The 22,010-nt window shown below is 40.3% G+C and overlaps 1 protein-coding gene across 1 annotated transcript; it reads left to right on the forward strand.

Moving 5' to 3' along the window:
- The first annotated feature begins 89 nt into the window (after positions 1-89).
- LOC118413077 (serine/threonine-protein kinase haspin-like) lies at positions 90-16,356 on the forward strand. Its single transcript, XM_035816223.1, has 14 exons — positions 90-278; positions 1,167-1,494; positions 2,151-2,769; positions 3,381-3,494; positions 6,866-7,551; positions 8,085-8,238; positions 8,992-9,093; positions 9,742-9,849; positions 10,392-10,477; positions 11,367-11,527; positions 12,075-12,148; positions 13,032-13,269; positions 13,867-13,969; positions 15,190-16,356. The coding sequence occupies exons 2-14, from the start codon at positions 1,172-1,174 to the stop codon at positions 15,392-15,394; spliced, it is 2,973 nt and encodes a 990-aa protein (XP_035672116.1). The 5' UTR covers positions 90-278; positions 1,167-1,171; the 3' UTR covers positions 15,395-16,356.
- Positions 16,357-22,010: the final 5,654 nt, after the last annotated feature.

Below are 22,010 nucleotides of genomic sequence, written 5' to 3' on the forward strand. Positions count from 1 at the left end.
ATCTCATTACGCATGTATAAAATTTATCCAATCAGCACTCATGTAAGAAATGCTGTCAGGCAATCTAGTCCAATCAAATTTCTTCTTGCATTTCTTCCAGTTTGAAAAGCAGGAGCCGCCATATTTGATTTGAAGTTTGCCTTCTTCATTTGCCTTTGCGCCCGACGGTCGTCAAAATTTTCAGCCTTTTCAGCTCGCTATACCATTCAAGCCAACCGAGGGTTCATGACAACCGCGCTTTTATAACTGTGGGCCATAAAAGGGAGACAGAGAGCAAGGTATGTGGACCTAAAGTTGACGTCAACGCATCTACAAATTTAGGTATAATTTTGTCCAGAGTTGTCCGAAAATTATGGCGCGCGTAGGTCTCGGGTTTTGGAGTCCTCTGATATAGTTTGACTGTATGTAAGTGTTGATATTTTTTAACATGAAATGTTGTGTAGTAACAACTTTGTAGCTTATGATTTGCCCGTGTTGACATTCGGTGGTATATACGTAAATTCCCGCCAGACACATGGAACTTGGAAGTGGTCGCACTATATCATTTATCACTAACAGTGATGCCACATGCCTTCAACCTCATTTCTTGTATGTTGTCTTATAGTTATACTGTAGAGTGAAAATGTACGAGACCCTTCTTGAGTCGCCAACTGCTATACCATGTGAGACAAAGCACCAGGATAAGCTGTCAAAAATTTATCTGGTCTTACTAAGTAAGCCTCCAGTTCCAGTCGAAATTTTGACATTTTGAAAACAAAATAGAAATTTTCAAAATATGCAGTGCGCATAATTTTTAGACACTCAGTAGTGTGTCAATAGCCAAAACTGTTTCTGGCTATTGACACACTCCAAAAGCCAGTGTGTTTCAAACGTTGTAGTGTTTCACATTTCGGTCGTGGGACCGCGTGGCGCAATCGGCAGCGCATTTGACACAGGTCCAGAAGGTCCTGAGTTCAAACCCCGACGTGTCACCGGTCTTGTGCCCTTGGGAAAGGCACTTTACACGACTTTCCTATATAAGCTACAAAAGCCTTCAGCAAATTGAAGTTGGTAGCCTCAAAAACGGAAGAAAAAAAGGTTTGTAGTGTTTCACACAATTATGTTTTATTCTTGAATTATGTTTTGTTCTTGAATTTGAAAAAAAAAATACTCTGCCTCTCTTACAGTCAGAATGGGTAAGCCGTTTTGGCCGAACGTGACCGGGAGTACCGTCAAAAAGGCCCGAGTCTACACCACCAAGAAGAACAGGAAGAAGATCCAGTACAACACACGTGTAGTGGACGATACGTGGGAAAGGATGTGTAAGTTCAACCTGGGGGACGTCTCACCCTTCAGTTTGGACGACAGTCCAGTGGTCAAGCGGCTGGACGCTCGGACAGACGGTCAGGAGGAGTCCCCGGTGTGGTCGAAGGATGGAGGGTTGTGTGGGGAGGAGGCTGTGAAAAGAGGCGGACCATCACCATGTAAGGATGTGACATCAGACTGGAACAACAGGTATGTAGTAAATCTTCAAATGTTTGTGGTCATGTTATCCTTGCACTGCACGGCCTTTCTGCCACGAATCCACATGCCAAATGTGCTTTTCCAACGTATAATAGTAGTGTGTCTGTATAGAAGTGTCAACTGTAAAGCTAAATTATAAAACCTCCTTTCCCCTTCCATCACAAAATAAGCCACCTTGCAATGTTAAAGGAGTTCACAGTAGTTTAATGGGATCTGCATGCTCTTTGTTCAATAATGTGTGGCATAGAGCTATATGGGCAATTGCAAGCTATTTCATTTCAATTTTGTAGAGTTGTAGAATTTAAAAAAAATTGTAACACTGCTAGGCTATAGAGTCGATTCCATATTACCGAGAGGGTGTTTCTTGCCTTTTGTTCCAACATTTTGGAAATCTTTGTAATAATCTAACTGTGATAAGTAACTGTTTAGAACTATTCATAACAAAAGAGACTCAGGAGCTATAATACGACTGGATACCAGGCTACCCAGTTAACCTGTGGCTATTAAAAAGGGCTGCTTGATTTGATGTAATTCTTAAAGAGGCGGCCAATTCCTGTGTTGCCAGGCCTACATAAATTTCTATTATTTATGATATGTAGGTGATCGTCCTGAACTTAAAGCATTGTTTGTTTTGGTGTTTTCCACAGGACAGCACCGTCCAGCAACAAAGAGAACAACCTGAAACACAAGAAAAAAACAAGAAGGGTTCAAAATGCCCTTGACATGTCCAGTGACAGTGATTTTTTGCCAAGCCAGAAGAGGAAGCGAAAGGCTCCCGCTCGACAGAAAAAGGCTTGTTCCAAGAAAGGAACGAAGAAAGCTCGTACAAAAGCCCCTGTGAAAACTGGCCAGTATTCCTCTAATTCTGAAGTACAGGGCAAAGGTGCAAACCACTCAGGACTCGGCCATGTGATTTCACAGAAGAGTATGAACTTTAGCAATACCTGGGGTGAGGATGAGACAAGTCCTACATACAACAACGTCCTAGGAGATGCCTCTCTCCAAAATGACAAGTCTTCATCAAGCCACGCCCATAACTCGTCCTTTTTCGACGAATTGGTTCGGCAACGTTTGGACAAGTTTGTGACGAGGGACAGGAAAGCAAACACGCCGCCTTTCTTCGCGTCTCCCCTGGATGGAACACCCAGCCAGGCGCAGCGAGAGAGTGGCAGTACAGCGCAGCTAGAGAGTCCCAGTGTAGACTGCATGGAGCCTCCTGTAGTGATGCTGTCTAACATCTCGAACACTAGTAACAGGGAATTAATGGTATGGAAACATTTCAAAGTTGAACTGTAACTTTCAACGCAAAAATTTGACTGACCAAAATTTTTTGTCCATCTCCTGTGATGTCATGTTATACAAATAGAACATACAACTGGGTGAGCAGTGGATGATAAGTTGCAGAAAGTCAATGTCTCTGTCAAGACCATGGCCCTGATAACATTATTACGTGCTCTATCTATATTAATTATTATAGTACATAATGTGACGTCATAAAAGAAGTCAAATTGCTCTTTTCTTGACAAAGACTGGAGTTGGACAGTTGAACATTTGGGCAAGTCCAGTTTTTGTGTTGGAAATTACACTTCAACTGAGATGGTAATACTTGATGAGCATTTTAGGCACTAAAACTGCTGTTCTTAGACAATCTTAGTACACTGATTTACATTACAAAGAGCATGATGCATATTAAAACTTACAAGTCAGGACATGAACCTGAACCTAAATCTGGACCTGAACCTGAGTTTATGTACACAGCACATCTCGTGTAAGTACAGGAACAAGACCATATTCAACTGTCTATTGAAGTATTCATTGAATTGTTTTCTTTAACCTCTGATATCCATCTTTTTTCTTGTTGTTTGTCCCTTCTAAAGGAGAACATTGATGTTGTGCTGGCGAAGGTATCCTCAGACTCTTCAGAGGTGTTGGGTAGTCCCAAGGAACTATCTTCTGCAGAGTTTGTTGTTCCAGAGTCGCCAATAGAAGAGGTAAGGAAGGTGATAGTGTTCCCAGGATCAGCCATGACAAGTGTAGGATAAAGCAGTGTTAAATCAGCCAGCTCATATGTTTGAATTGTGCATGCACGAGGTCAAAGTTGAAGGCATGTGACCTGTAAACAGTTTTGTACGTATTAAGGACGTGGAAGTCGTTTACAGGTAAACATCAGAATTATGTTCACCACCTGTTTTACCTGCATGACCCTGCACATGGAAGTGGCATTTCGAGTACTGTGTATGATTATGTTTTGGAGAAGGTTGTGTGTCAGTGTGACTGTGCAATAATGTGTGTGTCAGTGTTTCCGCCAGACCTCAGCTGGGAGGCCGTCCACCTTGGGGCGCAAAAAACCGCGAAAATTAGATTTAATTAAAAAACCGCGAAAATTAATTTTAATTGTAAAACCGCGAAAATTAAATTCAATTGCAAAACCGCGAAAATTCAAGTTAACGGTTCACTGTCGCAAGAAAAAACAAAACAACTAACGTCCGATAAAGTTCAGTGCCGTAACAACAAGGATGTTTTGATTTGTTCTGCGTGCCGGTATGCCGCACCGAACGGGTACTACTACTTTTTAAAAGTTCCAGAAACGGTTCTTGGACTTTCAAAAAAGAAATAACATTTGTATATACTGTAATTCTTGAAATTCTCGCGTCTGGAAATTATAGCGTTTTGGGGAAAATGGAGTAACTCGCGTCACTTAATTTTAGCGTTGTGAAGGAGCCGCTAAATTTCAGTCGGATGTGTGAAAAAATAGCATGAATATCACCAAAACCCTCGATAGTTTACATGCCTTAAGTCCGAAAAATACATGACTAGAAATAACATACACGCCGGCGGTGCGTGTGGTTCTGAATAATAAACAACTTCCGTACCGACGCGGTGATTTCAAAACGCGCTTGACGGCCGCCGACTCTGGCCGGCCGGCGGCCCGCTAAATTTTGACGGACATAGCCGACCTAACGATGACAACAGCCCACTTGATACTGCTGTCGTGAATAAGGAAGCCGAGAAAGCCATACAGGCGGCGAACAGCGAGAAAAAACGTAGCGGGAACCACCACCATACTCCGGAAGCAGGACCAAGATTGCGAAATTTGGTAGCGAAAACTTGTGAGGGACGTCAGCGAATCTCGAATCAGCCACGCATTCGATCAAAAAGACGTTTCTGGAAGAAGTCGCCCGCCATGGAACGAACAAGATCGCAAACTTTTCACACAAAAAACATCGCCAGACTTGAAGGTTGCCGACCTCGATGCGGCGGCGCAGAAATAATTTTTGAGAACCATGCATGCGGCGCAGGGTCGGCGCCATTTTGAAAGTTGATTGTTGTTGTTTGTACGCTTGGGTGGCGGCGGATTCTTGTAATGAGGGTTTGATTCCGAATTTTTCGTAGCTCACAAAAAAACACGCCTTACATATTGCGCTTTGACGCTATGAATTTGACTGTATTTCTGCCTAGAAATTCGTAGATTTACACCAAATATTCCGTAGTGGCTTTGTATTTTTTTCTGCGACGCCATTTTTTTCTGTTGTTGTCTGCACGCTAAGATGACGCGGACATTTTCTATGTCTTGTGTAACATCGTAGCACAACGTGAACTTCGTAACTGTTTTGTATATTTTATGGACAAACTTCTAAATCGTAGCGTAGAATAATATTGATAAATACGATTGTGTAAATATGCAGCTCAGCTCGTAACGAATTTGTGTTGTTTGCGTCAGCATGCTTTCACTGCATTTTGTAAAAGAAATGACGACAAACTTTCCATTTAAATATATGTTTTATTTCTTGAAGAACGACGAACTTCTTGTTCCTGTGTGAATTACTAGTGTAATGTGTGCACGTTTTTGTAAAGGATAAGAGTTAGATCGTGACCGTATATAACAAAACCAGAAATCGGTGCCGCGACATTAGAGGGAGGGGGGCGGTGGTGAATTCGCGTAATGAAAAAGTCGCGTAATGAAAATTTAGCGCTCGACTAGTGGGCGCTAAAAACGCTAAAATTAAGTTACCGCAATCAAATCAAGAATTACAGTATTGTATTTTAGGTTGTGGTATACTTATAAATCATCTAAAACCTTCCATAGATCGAGAAATTTGCGTTCAGAAATGAAGAAAAACATCGTCTATGGCTCTATCGGCGGCAATGTGCGTAATGGCGGCCGAAATCCCGCAATCTCCCGTTTTGACTTCTCGCGAGATCTGGGAAAGCTAGCGACGTCATGGGAAACTAGCGCTGTGATTGGCCAGGATAAACAACAAGCTCTCGAGCGCCATTTTGAAGTGTATTTATCCCGAAAATTTCTGCCGTTTTCGGAGATTTTGCGGGCTCAAAACTCATATCAAAAGGAACCAAAGTTATACTTGATGTTTTTTACGTCCAGCACCTCTTATGTGAACACTTTATTTTTCCGCTGTGTTGCCGATAACGAACTTGAACGAGGTCGGGGATTTCCCGTGCCGAGCACCCGGGCCGGTGGGCACATGTTTCTGATAATTTGTGTTTTGTTTTGTTTACGATGATTGACGATGAAAACAGAGACTAAAGTTGTTAATCTAGACAAAGTTAGTGTGTTGTCTTATTTCTTACAATAACAAAGTTTAGTTTGTAGTGTTATACTTATAGCGAGATCGACCTACCGCCAAGTTTTCGAAATGTGACAGGGCAAATTCGCGTAACCGAGACCTTGAAAAACGGGTTTTAATAATGAGATTATCGTATGCGAAAGGCCGCCGACACACAATGTCAACAACCATAACAATAGCAAAACAAACAGTGAGCGGCTTTCTGACTGTGGACGGCGTCCCCTAAGCCTCTAGCTTCAATACAAAACACAAAACTGCGGTTTACATTTATCGACTTTGTACAGATTTCTCGGCAAAATGTGGGTCGCAATTTTTTTTATGAGGACGGCCTCTGGTTGCGTTCAAGCCGTCCAAAACGAAATGAGAACGTCATTGGACGGGTGGACGCCCCTCTGGCGGAAACACTGGTGTGTGTTTACAAACAGAATAACTCAAGAAGTTGTGGATGGATATTTGGTACCTCCTAGTGGCGTCCTATGGTACTTCAGTGGAATCTACAGTTTTGATATCTCGTATTCTGGACATGTTATACTGTATATAGCCATTGATTTTTGAGTGGTAGCTAGCTCTTGAGACCCTATTGTATAGGTTTGAGGACCCCCTGGCAGCTTTTTTGGAACTGCAAGGGCCTATTTTGTTTGAGACTTTGAAAGAGAATAACTCAAGAAGGGCTTGACAGATCATCATGACTTTTGGTACGTAAATAGCTCAAGAAATGATTTACACCATCAGATGACAAGTATACGAATCATTATCATAATTTCTACACTCTACAGGATGCCTCCGAGCTGTGTGCAGAGTTGTCTCCAGAGGCCACGCTGTTCAGAACGAGCACCCCCTGCAAACAGGATCATGCAAACAACCTCAGACAAGAATCTAAAAGAAAACCTCAGGGTACAAGAAAACAGCCTTCTCGCCGCACAAAGCAGTCCAAAGGAGAAGCGGACGCACCACCTCCCAAGCGGCGCAGAGCAAAGAGCAGAACCACAGAGGATGACGGTCATGATTCCAACCCCAGGAAAGTAGCGAAAACAAAACCGTCTCAGGGTACAAGAAAACAGCCCGCTCGCCGCACAAAGCAGTCCAAAAGAGACGCGGACGCTCCACCTCCCATGCGACACAGAGCAAAGAGCAGAATCACAGAGGATGACGGTCATGATTCCGAGAGTTGCCACGGAAACACGACTAGCAAGGACAGAACATTGAGAACAAGGCAGAAGAAGAAAAGTTCTAAGTCTGTGACGCCGTGTTCTGTCATTATGTCCAGGCTCAGCGAAGACGATATACAAAGGCTATCAGCTGCAGGGAACAGAACTTCCAGAAGGAAAAAACAGTCAGGCAATGTCAGAGAGTGCCAGAAGGATGTGAAAAAAGGCAAAAATAACAAGAGGACATCAGCGCAGCAGAGGCAGAAATCTTCCACAGATGACTGCTTCAAAACACCCAAAACGCCTGCTTTACGGTACGTCTATAGGCCATGATTTTACAGGCAAGCGCAAAGTCGTTGGGTATGTGGGGCTTGAAATACTTTTTAAAGCCTACAGGCTGAAGTCTAGGTTGTCCATTAGTAAGTAAGCAATTTGAAGACTTAAAAGAACAATCTCTTGCATAGTTTTTATGTTTACCTTCACAGATTTTAAGGAAAACATTGTTTTTGCCTCATTTCTTTCTCCTCTTCTCCAAGTTGCAAGCAAATAAGGTTAATGACCTTGACCAGATGGCTGTCACCATGGTTACTGGAGGTGTAACTGACATCCTGACTACATAATGTAGCAAGTAGCAGGACAGGGCTGTACACTATATATGAATGTGTTTTAGTAAGAACAAATGTCGAAAGAGCAGTAGTTTGTCAGGCTAGATCATGTGAAAGTAAACATTATGTATGTGCTTGCAAATGTACCATCCTAGTTATTTAAAAGATTTAGTGAGACAGTTATATACATTTTTATGCTGTCTAGATTAACCTTGATTTGCAATCCTAATATCCTCAGTCAGTGCTGTCTTCACACCTAACACACGTGATCTGTCCACTCCGGGTTGCCGTGTCACGCCCACCAGCAGCCGCAGGGCCAAGTCACCAGGGTCCGGTGTGAAGCAGACGCCCCTGCGGGGGTCTGCGGGCATCCCCAGCAGGACACAGAGCAACATTGTTAGTTGGCCAAACTTTGATACAGTTATTTATTTATTGGTTGGAGCACACACAGCCAGGGCTGCCCAACTAGCCTATTGAAGTATTGTGCTTGCAGTATCAAATGATATGTTTCAAGACAGCGCTCTAGACAGCTTGAAGTTTTCTCCGTCATCCCAATTGCTAGCCTGATTAAATCTCGCTTATAGCAGCCGGCCCAACATGCGCCGACCTCAGTAACAGCCCCCGACAGCAAAGTGTGTATCACACAGACTACCAAATTCCGATCAACAGAAGACGTCTAAAACTGCTCTTTATTCCGTCATTGTGTACAAATTTCTGTTTATTGTCCATTTTCAGGCTGATGTTCGGGCATGGTCTAATCAAATTTTGTTACATATATTTCTACATTTTAACCTGCTGGATTTTGTCTGTGGAAGTTGACGGAATGGTCTTGATATCTTTCCGTCATACACAGCAAAATTCTATCAAACCACAGAATGACGGACACTGGCTAGAGTCCCTTTTAACCATACTTATAGAGATAAGTGGTTTTCTTTAGTACAGCCATTTAAACATGAATGCATAACAATACTTATTTTGCATAGCTTTATAATTCATGTTTACTTAAATGTGCAGTTATTATGAGATTTAGAAACTAGACCTGGTGCTATAACTTGTACAAAAGTCTTCAGTGAAGTTGTTATGGATATGCTGATAATATGTGCTTATTTTATTATTTTACTCATATTGGTAAATGTTTGTTCCTTCCAGATGTCTCCTTTGTTCAAGAAAGCAGTGCAGAACAGGTTGAGGATGAGCCCCAAGGAAAAACTCTTGCTCCACTGTGAGCAAGAGAGAATCCTCACCTTCCAGGTACAGTACAGAGCATCAAAGTTAGGGCTGTCCATAGGAAAGCGTGTTACAATACACTGAAACAAGGCTTCAGAAAGTCAGACAGTCACAAGGGTCATCTTTATAACCATCAAAAGAAAACAGGGTGTTGATTGGCTCAAACTCTGAGGAATGCTCGCTCTATGAAAGAAATCCCAGTTTTCTCCTGATACAAAACATATGACCCAACAGCTAAAAATTCTTCCACATGCCAAGTAAACTGAGGAAATTTTGACCAAAATGAGAAAGCTTACACCCTACCTGTTCCTTCTAACTCAAAAAGGTTTGGTCACAATTTTCAAGGATAAAGAGGATTTTCAAGGATTTTAGGAGGTACTGTAATGATCGTATTCCCATTTTGTGCCTTCTACTGTGCAGCACAACTGTGACAAGTCTGCCCTACAAACTTGTATGGTATTCTCACTTGTGACAGCAGAGTATGTAGTCTGACTAAATCATGACTGTCCATCACAATTACCTGTTCAACCAATGATATCCTGGCAATTAGCAGTTTGACCAATGAGAAAGTGTCTGTCAAATCTTAGCATTTTTATGTTTTATTCTGTATTCATATGTGTTGACATAAATGTGTGGGTCTATTGAACATGTTGCATGTTGACACCATTTTAGGAGTGTATTCCCAGTGAGACCATGAAGAAATGTAAGAAGATCGGAGAGGGTGTTTTTGGCGAAGTCTTTCAGACAACGAAAGAGAATGGTGACAAAGTAGCAATCAAGGTGGGGAACATGAAGTATACTTGATGAAACAGCCTCTGGTTGGTTAAGACAAGGACTGTGGTACATGTACATGGATGTGTGTAATGTAAATGCAGAAACTTTCGCGGTGGTTTAATGTCCGCGGTTTTTGCGGTGGATACTTCATCGCAAACTTAAAACCACCCCGAAAATTTTTCCATGGCTGTAAGAGACTACAGTGCATGGTGCTGCCGCGAACTTAAAACTACCGCGAAGAGTCCCTTTTCTGGCTACCGCGAAATTAAATCTACGCGAACTTAAATGAATTTACAGTATGTGGATGTGTATCTTTGTGTTGTTGAACTTGTTTGAAATGAAATCGAGCATCTTCTAACCCTATGTTACCCCAACATTTTCATGTTTTTAAGAATTCCTTGTTTTACTAGTATTCTTTATCATGGATTTCTTGCTGATTCTGTCAAATGCATTTCCTCAACTGTTTCTCACAAGGCAACAAACATGCATGTAACTGCAGGAAATTTAAGTAAGACAGGAAATTAATGAAATAGCTTTTGTGTCCATAGATCATTCCAATAGAAGGGGACTTCCTTGTCAATGACGAACCTCAGAAGAAATTCGATGAGATCCTCCCAGAGATTATCATTTCAAGGTATGCGAAATATCTGTTGTTCCTTTATGTTTTATTTATTCATTTATTGAGATTTTCCATATACATATACAATAGAGGGTATGGCAAAACGTGTCAGAAGACGCCTTTTCAAAGCCACCACACCGATGTACTTTATTTGCCTCTCAAAAGGCAATTTTTTGCGAGCCGTGGTACCAGGTTCCTAACCCAGTTCGTTGGGAGGCCTTGGACTGAATCTAAGTTTATTATCTCAAGGCAGTAATCATGAACTTCACATTTGATGTACATAGTGGTGTGTACCTAAAGCCCGGACTTGGAATTGGACCTAAAAATGTTTAGGTCCAAGTCCCAAAAAAAACCCCTAAATGTCCGGAGCCAAGTCCAGACTTTCAAAAAGCTATCTGTCAGTTATATTCCCTTTTTTATTCTATAGCATTTAAAACCTTCCATAGAGAGTTAAATTTGCACTGGAAAAAGACAAAAAACATTTTGTGTTTACACAAACATTTAAAGTCCGGACATGAACCTGAACTGCTGGACCTGAATCCGGACCTAAACCTGAATATGAGTTTAGTTATGCACCACTAAATGTACATCTAGTCAATGTAAGTCTACTAGCCCACTTGTCCCTGGCAAGTGAAAGTGTTGATCGGGCAAGTGTATATCCTACCCCACTTGCCCAATTTGGCAAGTGAGACTTTTTCATGAGTGAGATTTTGATATGCAGTACTTCTTACATTTCACATTGGCATCAAGCATAAGACAAGTCAATTTTAGAACACTTGTCCAACCCTGCTAATTTTGGAATGTAGTATTAAATATAGCTGTTGCTACTTTTGGTCACTGAAATCATCTCCTGCTGGTTCAAGCTAAGTAAAGCCCATAATGTTTGTTGTGAACCTTTTTGCAGAGAATTAAGTGAACTCAAGCATGGCACCCGCAACCAGACAAGTGGCTTCACTCCACTGCATCGAGTATGCCTTGTCCAGGGCACGTGGCCCAAACACCTTCTGTCCATGTGGGACCAGTGGCACAAAGAAAGGAAGGAGGGTTCAGAGAATGACAGGCCAGGTAATTATAACACTCGCAGAATACCTACACCATAACAATTTATGTCATACCTGGGCTGTGATTATGTTCAATACAGGTGTCATGGTCTGTGTTGTACGGTATCTCCTGAGATGTAACTTGTATCTTATGGGCTTACGTAGATTAATTTGAATACTGGATTCTGATGTTGGAATTGATATTCTTACAGTTTTTTGTAACTGCTGGCAAAATGTGTCTTTTCTTACTTGGGTACATAAAAAGAATACAACACGGTACAGGGATTTGTCTACAAAGAAGATTACAGGGGACTCTATTCCTGATTAACCTGATATGGAATACACTGTGTTTCTATATTATATCGTCTATGTATAAGATGAAACAATGCAAATAAATTGTACTAGAAGAATCCAGAATCAATTTTGTTACATCTTTGAAACCGTATGAATTAATCAAGCTTTCTTAATTTTTTATTGTAGGTAGTAACAGTTTCATAGAGTGATACCACTGTTTAGTATGAGCACATTCGTTGTATGTGAGCAACTGTCAAATTCATATTGTCTCATTTCAGACATGTTCCCGGACTCCCAGCTTTTCATTGTGATGGAGTTTGCAGACGGTGGCTGTGATTTGGAACACTATCAGGTATCATTTTGTATCATTTTTGTATGTGTACAAAATACCCTCATGTTTCTATCCATACACTACTACAGTGTACAAAATACTTTTCTGAGCCAGGTTGCACAGTGTGCAACATTGGGCTAAAACTAGGTTGCACATCTGAATTTCAAGTTGCACCACCTACAATTCACTAACTTCTGGAAAAAAAGGTACAATACCTGCATACATACACAACCTTTTACTATCATATTATTATCGATCCATTTTTTTCTTCCAAGTAAATTGACATCAAAATCAAGTTCTGAGGCTCAAAATCTAGGTTGCGCACTGTGCAACCTGAGTTTAGAAGTAAGTTGCACCAAGCAAAAAGTGGTTGCAATGTGCAAGTGTGCAAGTGGGTATTTTGCACGCTGCTACTAGTACTATGCAAACATTAGGGCCAAGTGACAGCAAACAGTAGTCACAGGTCACAAGAAACAAGTTTTGTCCTGCTGCAGTATCCTCATAAACTAAAAACAAAACCTTCCAAAACTTGGTTTTGGTCAATCAAATCTCACTGAATATGATTACCGTATCAATTTCATTAATCATATAGCCAGGAGTAATGGGGTATTTTTACTGGTTAGAAAGTTTATGATGTTTCTTTCTTATTTTACCCCTTGATTTTGCTCAGATTTATCAAAAGTCTTTTTTCACACGCCCGCATTTGTCTCCTGAATTCTCGTGTCATCTCATGATGTTTTAACGGGAGACATGCCTCCTATTGGTCAGTTCTACTGTTTGAACTTGTTTAGGAGGAAGTATGCCCTGCGTAATTCCAGTGATTTGCTAGATAATGCACAGATTCAAAGGTTCCGCTTTAAAACCAGTAGTGTCAGTTTAAAACAGGATGTTTTCCCTCCTGTAGTTCCACAGTTTGAGCCAAGGGAAGGCTGTACTACACCAGATCTGTGTCGCCCTGGCCGTGGCGGAGGAGGCGCTAGAGTTTGAACATAGGGATCTCCACTGGGGGAACGTGCTAGTGAAGAAAATGGACTCCGGCGAGAAAATCTCCACCCACCGTCTGAATGGAGAGGAAGTGTGCATCCCTACGAGTGGATTGGAGGTGAACATCATCGACTTCACACTGTCCAGGATGCAGAAGGGTGAGTTGTTTGTTTGTTTGTGTTGCATACACAGTAAACCGCCTCAAGGTTGTACTGAAGAGTACAAGCTGCATATCCAGACCGATTTATTTGATCCACTCACACCAGGAAGGACCCCAACTCTTTTTGATAAGTATGTATGTCAGAGTCCTAAACATGCTAGCTCAAGGTGTGGCTCTCCCCAAGCATGGGGTGGTTTCATGAACTCATTACAAGTAATGACTGTAACCGATATTGTAAGTTAGGATGCAGAAAAATCAAGTGTTTTTCATCAGGTCAAACTGTTTTTGTCAAGTACTATTTCAAAACATGCAACACAGTGGAATGATAGATCATCCGGACACATGGGCCAAGCAACATCTTCCATGAAATGATAAGTGTAAGTTTGTCAGTTTGACTGTTGTGATGTATATTGAAATAGGTCTGTGTACCTAAAACCCATTCATGTACTACTTGTACCTGTAAAATTATTTAGGTACAGGGCTGGACCTGAATATTTATCTGGTGGTACCTGTACCTGAACAACCTTAAGCACAAATTATGATGGCCTAAGGCCATAGGGACACTATTTCAAGCCCTGCTTCTGTTTCCCTGTAGATGGCCAGCCCCTGTACTGTGACCTTTCAGCAGACCCCACCTTGTTCACTGGGGAGGGAGACTACCAGTTTGACATCTATAGGAAGATGAAGGAGGAAAATCAGTAAGTTCACTTTTGCTCACAGTCACTATCCAATTTATCATCTGTTGTTCCATCACATGAAGGTTAGACATGCTTGTATATATGAATGAATGAATGAATTTATTGCTCAACGATCGCACAAGGTACAATGTATGGCAACCAACAACAACTAATAGCTATACAGACAACAGTACTACGGGGCTACATACAGAACAACAAATTTTTATCGATAATAGTACAGTTATGTATGAGTGATCTGGTCTCGCATTTGGAATACAGTATAAAGAAACTGACCTACGTAGACGGATATGAGATGAACACGTCAGCAGTGTATGGAAGATATCGTTCTTTGTACCAGTAAGAGAGTAGTGAGTTATATAGATGCTTGGATATAGATGCCTGTTCTGTTATTCTCCTAGCAGATCTGTCAAGGGCAAAGACAGTATCCCAGGGGCTAAATGGTATCCTCGGGGGCCGATTGAATACTGTTTTGCCCTTTAGTAATTTAGATAATTTCTTTGCCCCTGATAGATTTGCTTGGAGATTATTTCTAGTTGGCTAGGAATAAAGCTGGCAAGAATGATTCATTCTCCTTATAGTTCATCTCATTCTCTTGTTGTCTGAGAGTTGGTTAGAGCCCACAAAAGTGAAAACCTCTCTCATAGTAATGATCACAATGGTTAAGATTTCAGTAGAGGTTCATCGACAACAGACAATGGTACGTAATATCTAGGCCCCAAAATTTGAGTTGTGCACCTTTTATCTGGCTGAAGACTAGAAGTTATTGATCCGGCCTAGGAAAAAAATGTTGTTTCCTGTTTCCCGACCTTCCCTAGAAAAACCTGCCGACCCTAGACTTTTTGGGGGGATGGACAGTGTAGTCACCTAGTTTTTATTCAGCCTGCTTCCTATTCAAGTAAAAAAACTGCTTGTCCTATTCTAATGAAGGATAAATGCATCCACCATGTAACCATTATGCACAAAATTGAAGTTTGACATTGAAAACATAAGTGTCCTCATGTATTTCAGTTTTACTTTGTTGAACTATATTGTATCACTAGAGTCTAACAATTTTTTAAAGATTTCATAAAAGAAGATAATCCCTACCTACTGACCCTATTTTTTCAGGTCTGAAACAGGAAACACAGCATTTTTTCTCTAGGGCCCACCCTTCATACCACGGAGCAAGATATAGCTTTGCATCTCATCCTTTTTTCCTCTCTCCATTCCGTACCATTTAGGAATGACTGGAAGAGACACCATCCCTTCACGAATGTCTTGTGGCTTGATTACTTAGCCAGCAAACTCCTCACGAAGAAGTTCAAGTCCTCCAAGAAATGTCTAAAGCCATGGGAACAGAAGTTCCAAACCTTCCGCAAGGAAGTCTTGAAATGCAGAACAGTTGCGCAGGTGTTGAAGGAATGTCAGCTTTTTAAGGACAAATAGAGTACATTTTGTATTTTGAATACTGTAATGGCATGTTTTCTATGATGTAAAACTGGCTGTACTGTTGCATTGAATCTTTGATACTATTATTTTGTCATACTTTGGCCGTGATAGCGTTAGATGCAGGTATTACTGATCAGATGATAACTTGCGTTATCACACAGGGCTCTACTTTTGTCACACAGACTTCCATAGAGTAATTACACTTCGGGTGCACAAAGTGTGCTGCTGTCTTAATTTTGAATACCAGAGTCAGCTTTTAGAATTGCTGTTGTTACCATATTTTGCCGCAAACTCCTGATGCATTTTATATTGAAATGTGTTTTTCCTTGGGTGGGTAGGACATAAAGGAAAAATAATACGATGTACTCTGCATCACTCTTAAATCCAACCTGCCCGTGGCTTGGGTATTATAGATTACACGATCTTGTGTACTACATGTATATGTTGTTATGTACAAACAGGTATTTTTCCTTCAGTTAGGAAAAACTAAAGCATGACTTCCCACATTTGTAGAGTATTGTAAAAATGTTTTATAAACTACTGAAAAGTAAAGTCTTGTGTACTACATGTATATGCTGTTATGTACAAACAGGTATTTTCCCTTCAGTTAGGAAAAACTAAAGCATGACTTCCCACATTTGTAGAGTATTGTAAAAATGTTTTATAAACTACTGAAAAGTAAGTAGCTGTGTAGTTTTTTTAGATTTTCTATCTGAACATTTAAAGTTATCATATCTCCATTGTTACCTTTTCAATTATTGTATCATAATAAATTATGTATCATTGTAAAACTTCCGGCAATTGATTAAGTAACAATTGGTATTTTCGACAAAAGTGTCCAATTTGCTGATTAATAAATGTTGCATTGATAAGTTTGTAAAACAGTATACTACAGTAGCATTATTAGTGGATTGATAAATATATTTTATTACTTACAATAAAAAACGATTTTAACATGATTTGTTCTCACTTTGCAACATTTTCTTCCATCCTTTGTCTCATTTACCTTCACAAAGAAGGTTATGTTTTTAGTGCTAAGGCCACAACAAGTAAATTTTATGGATGACATCATCTGCGGACTGAAAAATAGTGAGATAGGGCAAAAAAAACAAGATGGCTACATTTTCCAAATATACGCAATAAACTTTGTAAAAAGACAAGAATTGAAGCGACGAAACATATCACAGCCAACAAGGCATTCAAGCTGTGAACTAGTGTAGTAAAGGTGACACTAGTGTGGTAGACTGGTATCACTTACCAACATAGCATTAGCAACTACACTCATGGCTTCCATATTGGTGCCACTTATACAACTATCTAACATATATATAGTAACTAGTTTCACTTCTATAACTACAGTCATGGCTGCCTAGCTAGTGTCACTTCTACAAGCAGATTTGATATCTCGTATTCTGGACATGCTGTGGTCATGATATTTAAGTGGTAGATAGCTCTTTGGACAGATTGTAAGTTTGGGCTTCTTCATAGCTTTTTTTGGAACTGCAGGGGCCGATTTTTTAAAAACTTTGATTCTGGTCTAGTCAAGAAAAATAGCATCAATTGAGGATAAAAGAAGCAACTGTTAGATTACTACTAGTAACTGAAAATGGGAGTTCAGCTGCAGTACAACACACAAACGCTAGGCATCTCTGGGATCGCATTACCTACCCACAATTGATCACAATCCAAACATGGCAACTTTACTAACTTCAAAATGATTTTTAAATGGATTATAGAATCAGATTATTTCAACTACTTTTATCGGTGACGAAGAATACAAAGTCAAAATATTAGTGTAACGCGTGTATAAGTAAGCATCTATATCTGCATTGAAAACTGTACACCTTTCTCACGCGGCGGCCATGATATATATAAAACGAGTTCAATGAGGCAAACAAAAGACTGTCCATCATAATCAGCAGTTCAACCAATGATAGGATGGAAATTAGAAAATCGAGCAATAAGAGAATGGCTGCATGTCCGTCAAATATTTGCATGATTATGTTTTTATTTTGCATCTCTTAAGGGACTATGGGATCAGTCTACGCTACTCTAAATTGGTACATCTTTCGGTGCATAACACTAGTTACAATATTTATCATTTGATCTTATATTGTGAAAATTTGTGTGGTTTGGGAGAAAACTAAATGAGAGCTGATTTTAGAAATAAGTTTTGTCTGTTTGCCTCCTTGACCTCGCCTTCGATCTATCATGGCCGCCGCGTGAGAAAGGTGTATGAAGGTTAAACATTCAGGTAAACGATATCTAAAATTCAAGTGACGCTGAATAAGAAGAGTGATGGATGTCACCTGAAACGTACGGACGTAATCTTACAATCTTATCCAATTGTAGAGATGGTATTACTTTTGAACTTTCATATTCATGTACGGGCAACACTTACATTAGACTCGTTCTCAGGTGTGTAGCCAAACTTGTGGGCGCAAATCGCGTCTGTGTGTGTGCATGCACGCTGCTGTGTGCTTTGCGTGCGTTGTGCTTCTTACCATCACTGATGTCATTACCAGTCGCCGCTACCTGGGTTTCGGGCGCAATATGCTTGGCGTTATCTGGTTAGGCTACAGCAAGTAAATTTCATGGATGACATCAGCGCGCTCATTAATTTTCGCATGATTTCTAAAAACAAAAAAAAATCCTCATCGGGGATGATCAGATAGACCAAAATAGGCAAACATGTTGTGTTGAAGCCTAATAATTATACTTGTAGAAGTGACACTAGGGAGGTAGCCATGACTATGGTTGCAGAAGTGAATCTTGTTGGATAGTTGTAAAAATGCCACCAATATGGAAGCCATGAAATGTAGTTGCCAGGTTGTCAAGTGATACCAGTGTACCACACTAGTACCACACTAGTATCACTTTTACTACACTAGTTCACTTCTTTAATACTGGAATGAATGCCTTGTTAGTTGTGATGCCACGTTTTGTCACTTCAAATCTTTTTACGACGTTTATGGTGTCTATCATAGTTTGAAAGTTTAACCATCTTGTTTTTTTACCCATCTTGTTTTATTCGTGCTATCTCATTATTTTTTTACTCTGCATAGGATGCCATCCTTTACTTGCTGTGGCCTTTTGCAATGTAGCCTTCATTGACAGAACGAAAAAAAGATGGAACATTATTACGTAATAACAGGATAAATCTAGCAACTAGATCTGGATCTCGCGGCTGCTGATGGTGGAGCGTTTGTTGTAGTGAGCCAGACGAGAAGCCTCAGTGGTGATGTGGCGAAATGTTGACGAAGGAGTTCATGATGCCCATGGCCTTGCTGGAGACACCGCTGTCGTGTTGCACCTGCTTTAGTACCTTGTACTTGTAAATGTAGACGATCGGGATACCTTACTCTACATAATAAGCTATAATGCTGATCATTCAAGGAGCTTTGTGTGCATTAAAGTGACATTGTTAATATCTAGTAGATATAGCATTTCCTTATTCATTGCGCAGTATCGTAAGTGTCTGCATTTTGTCATGCATGCCCAAAACAGTTTTATACAACACGGATTCATTGTTCATAGCTAGTAGATATAACATTTTCCTTATTCATTGCATAGTATCGTGTCTTCATTTGTCAAATGTTAAACTTTAATCCATATTAAATGAGATTGCTAAAGGCGACCCTAACAAGGTAAGTTAGTAATAATAAGGTACCATATATAACGGTCCGTTATTAAAGCACCCTTCTGTAACATTATATTCCCAAATCGTCACTTCTGAAACATCTTGAAGCGCAATGTCAAGACTCAATTAGAAATGTCTCAATTGATAAGACTGATTTAATTGATAAGACTGGTGCTACACAAATGTAGGTGGGTGGCTTCCTCGTTACAATTTGTTAACTTTGCAGACCCGCGGGCGTTTTTGGTCAATCTGGGACGGGGTGGGGTGATCTGGGCAGGCTTTTGATTCCCGCCCCTTCTAACTCCAAAACGGCATAATTCATGCATATTCAATCACAAACCATACTATTAGATGTTATCTATGTAATAAAATAGCAGTAGTCACGTAGCAAGAAAACCTGACCAATACTCGTTAGAACCCAAATTAGCGATTTTCGTCAAAGCTGTTAATAACCGGTTGCCATGACCACGAAAAATGGAAAAATTTCTTCTTCTTCTTGAAAAAATTTCCAAACTTCATAAAATTGTTGCCAACTAAATTGTAGGAAATGTCACGTAAGCCGTTCAGGCGTTATGCGACATGACAGTTGGCGGAGACCTCACCCCCGGGAGGTAGGGGCATAGTATCAGGACATAGTCTGCAAGCAGGGGTTAGACTGGCTGTTTTTGACGTTTTTAGGCGTTTTCATCGGGCTTTCTATTTTGTACCGTTTTCTTTATGTGTCGTTAGGCCAGGAGACACCAAGAAAAATTATGAAATAGAAAGCCCGACAAAAACGACTAAAAAACGTCAAAGAGCAGCCGGAGCCTAACCTCTACTTGGAGAGTAATCAGGACGGGAGGTCTGGGGTTATCTCAAAAACTGGCAAAGCTTGCGCCGTCATATTCGGTCACAGGATGGGCTAACATATTATTATCCGAAGACTGAGCTAAAAAAAATAATAACATTTTGCCTGTAGTCCTCGAATTTTCTTAAAGCTGGCAACTTTGTGACTTTTGCCAATTTTTTTAGCCAAAATGCTAGGTGCGGGCCGGGGCTAGACTTACATGTATACCAGGGTGAGCAATATCATGGAGGCAGCGGACAGTCCTTAATTGTCATGATGTAAACGATTTATCGGGATACCTAACTCTACATAAGCTATAGCGCTGATCATGCTAGGAGGTTTGCCTGCAGTATACACAAATAATTCATTCCACAATACAGTCCCAAACAAGAATATTTACTGTTTTATATACAAGGTACAGATATATTCAACAGCATGCTCTTAGAGATGTGATGTCTTACATGATAAATTACCCAGAAGTCTTTGCAAGGTACAACAGTTTTCAAGATACTCAGTACCGCGAGCAGATTTAATATAACTATATAATTGGCGTAAACGTGTGGAAAATGCCTGCTTGGCTTCATTTGGTGGAAAAAAATTGCAACAGTATGCACTGGGTCATTTGGACTAGTAGTGAGTATATAATGCAAAACTACATTATGGAAAACTAGCATTGAGTATTCAATGTAACAATTGCCATTCATCCTTGATGAGCGGCTAGTCCATCAACACCTGAGCAATCGTTCTACATTCGTTCGGAACTTCTGCTCCCATGGCTTCTGAATTTTCTCGTCTCTTGTATTTCTTCGTCTTCAGCAACTTGTCTCCTCGGTAGTTGGCCCAGATCTAGAGGACGCCCCTTCCAGTCACCTCTAATTCATTGAAAATGGATACAAAAGAAAGTGGATGAGATGCAAAGTTTAAAACTTCAGCTCGAATGACTATGATCTAGCAGAAAAGTATTTTTCTAACGGAAAGGCTTGAATACTCTAGTATGAACAGGATGTCTTGTACAAAGTTACATTAACATATAGACATATAGTGATGATACTAATAGCCAACATACATATTTGTTTGCACTCGAATCGAATCCGTCACAAAAAACAATGTGCTGCCAAAATGAAGTGCTCTAAAGAAGTGCTCTAAAAGAAGTGCTCTACTATATCGGCTAAGTGTTGGATGCTAGACATGCACAACATTATACTGAGATTATACCTAATTGTATCATTCCAAAACTCCTCAGTCATACAGATCACAATTCCAATGATTCACCATTTCGTTTGTTGTGTTGAAACAGGTACAACCAGAAACTGGTCATTGTGCAGTCTAACGTGTTGAGAAAGTATCATAATATTGAATTAGAGGAGGCTATTCAAGCATGGGAAGTGAACTTCATAATTTCAAACAACATATCTGTTGTTAGAGAGCCCAGCTTTGAAGACGCAAGGAAACAACATGTGGACAATCTGTTCAAAAGAGGAAGTTGGCTGTACAGGTCTTGTAACACTAGTACTGGAGGATGTCTGCTTTAAAATAAACTCATTCTGTTGTAAATTAGAAATTATCTGCTGGTTTACATAGCTTTTTATGTAAAGTCACTATACATTGCATGGCTTTTCTTCTCTGCAACAAAGCTGAACTTCTTACCCCATTCCCATTGCAGGAAGCCTAGTGGTGTGCCCTCCGCCACACCACAATAACATTCAGCTGTTGCTGTTCTTTCTAGTCGGAATTCTGAGAAACAAAAAAAAAAAACTTATCATTACTGTTAAAACACATGACCTAGAATCCTGTCGATATGTCTTTCATTTTTAGTAGACCACTCTTGTGATTTTTGCAGATGGAAACGTGAGAAGATTCGTTTTTTATCTAAGAAATTCGAATTTCAGGTCGCAGAGAGAGAGTGGCGAGGTCGCAAACCTAATACAATGGGGGTATAAGAACAAGCCTGTCCCAAGAGCGACAAAGTAAATGGAAATCGTCGTGTTTATATCGTTGTGAAATATCCAGAACGCATTCGTGGAAGCATGACATGATCCTACATGTATATACTTACCGTAACAATTCTGCGTTTTCCAGGTGTTTCTCAATCCAATTTCTTCCGCCACTCTCCCCCATATTCCATCGTCTGGGTACGAGGAAGCCGA

The sequence above is a fragment of the Branchiostoma floridae genome, chromosome 4 (assembly GCF_000003815.2).
Source record: "Branchiostoma floridae strain S238N-H82 chromosome 4, Bfl_VNyyK, whole genome shotgun sequence".
Classification (NCBI taxonomy): domain Eukaryota; kingdom Metazoa; phylum Chordata; class Leptocardii; order Amphioxiformes; family Branchiostomatidae; genus Branchiostoma; species Branchiostoma floridae.

Coding starts and splice junctions, on each gene's coding strand:
- LOC118413077 (XM_035816223.1), top strand. CDS start 1,172: ATGGGTAAGCCGTTTTGGCCGAACGTGACCGGGAGTACCGTCAAAAAG. Junction 9,094..9,741: donor AGAGAATCCTCACCTTCCAG/GTACAGTACAGA, acceptor ACACCATTTTAG/GAGTGTATTCCCAGTGAGAC. Junction 13,970..15,189: donor AAGATGAAGGAGGAAAATCA/GTAAGTTCACTT, acceptor CGTACCATTTAG/GAATGACTGGAAGAGACACC.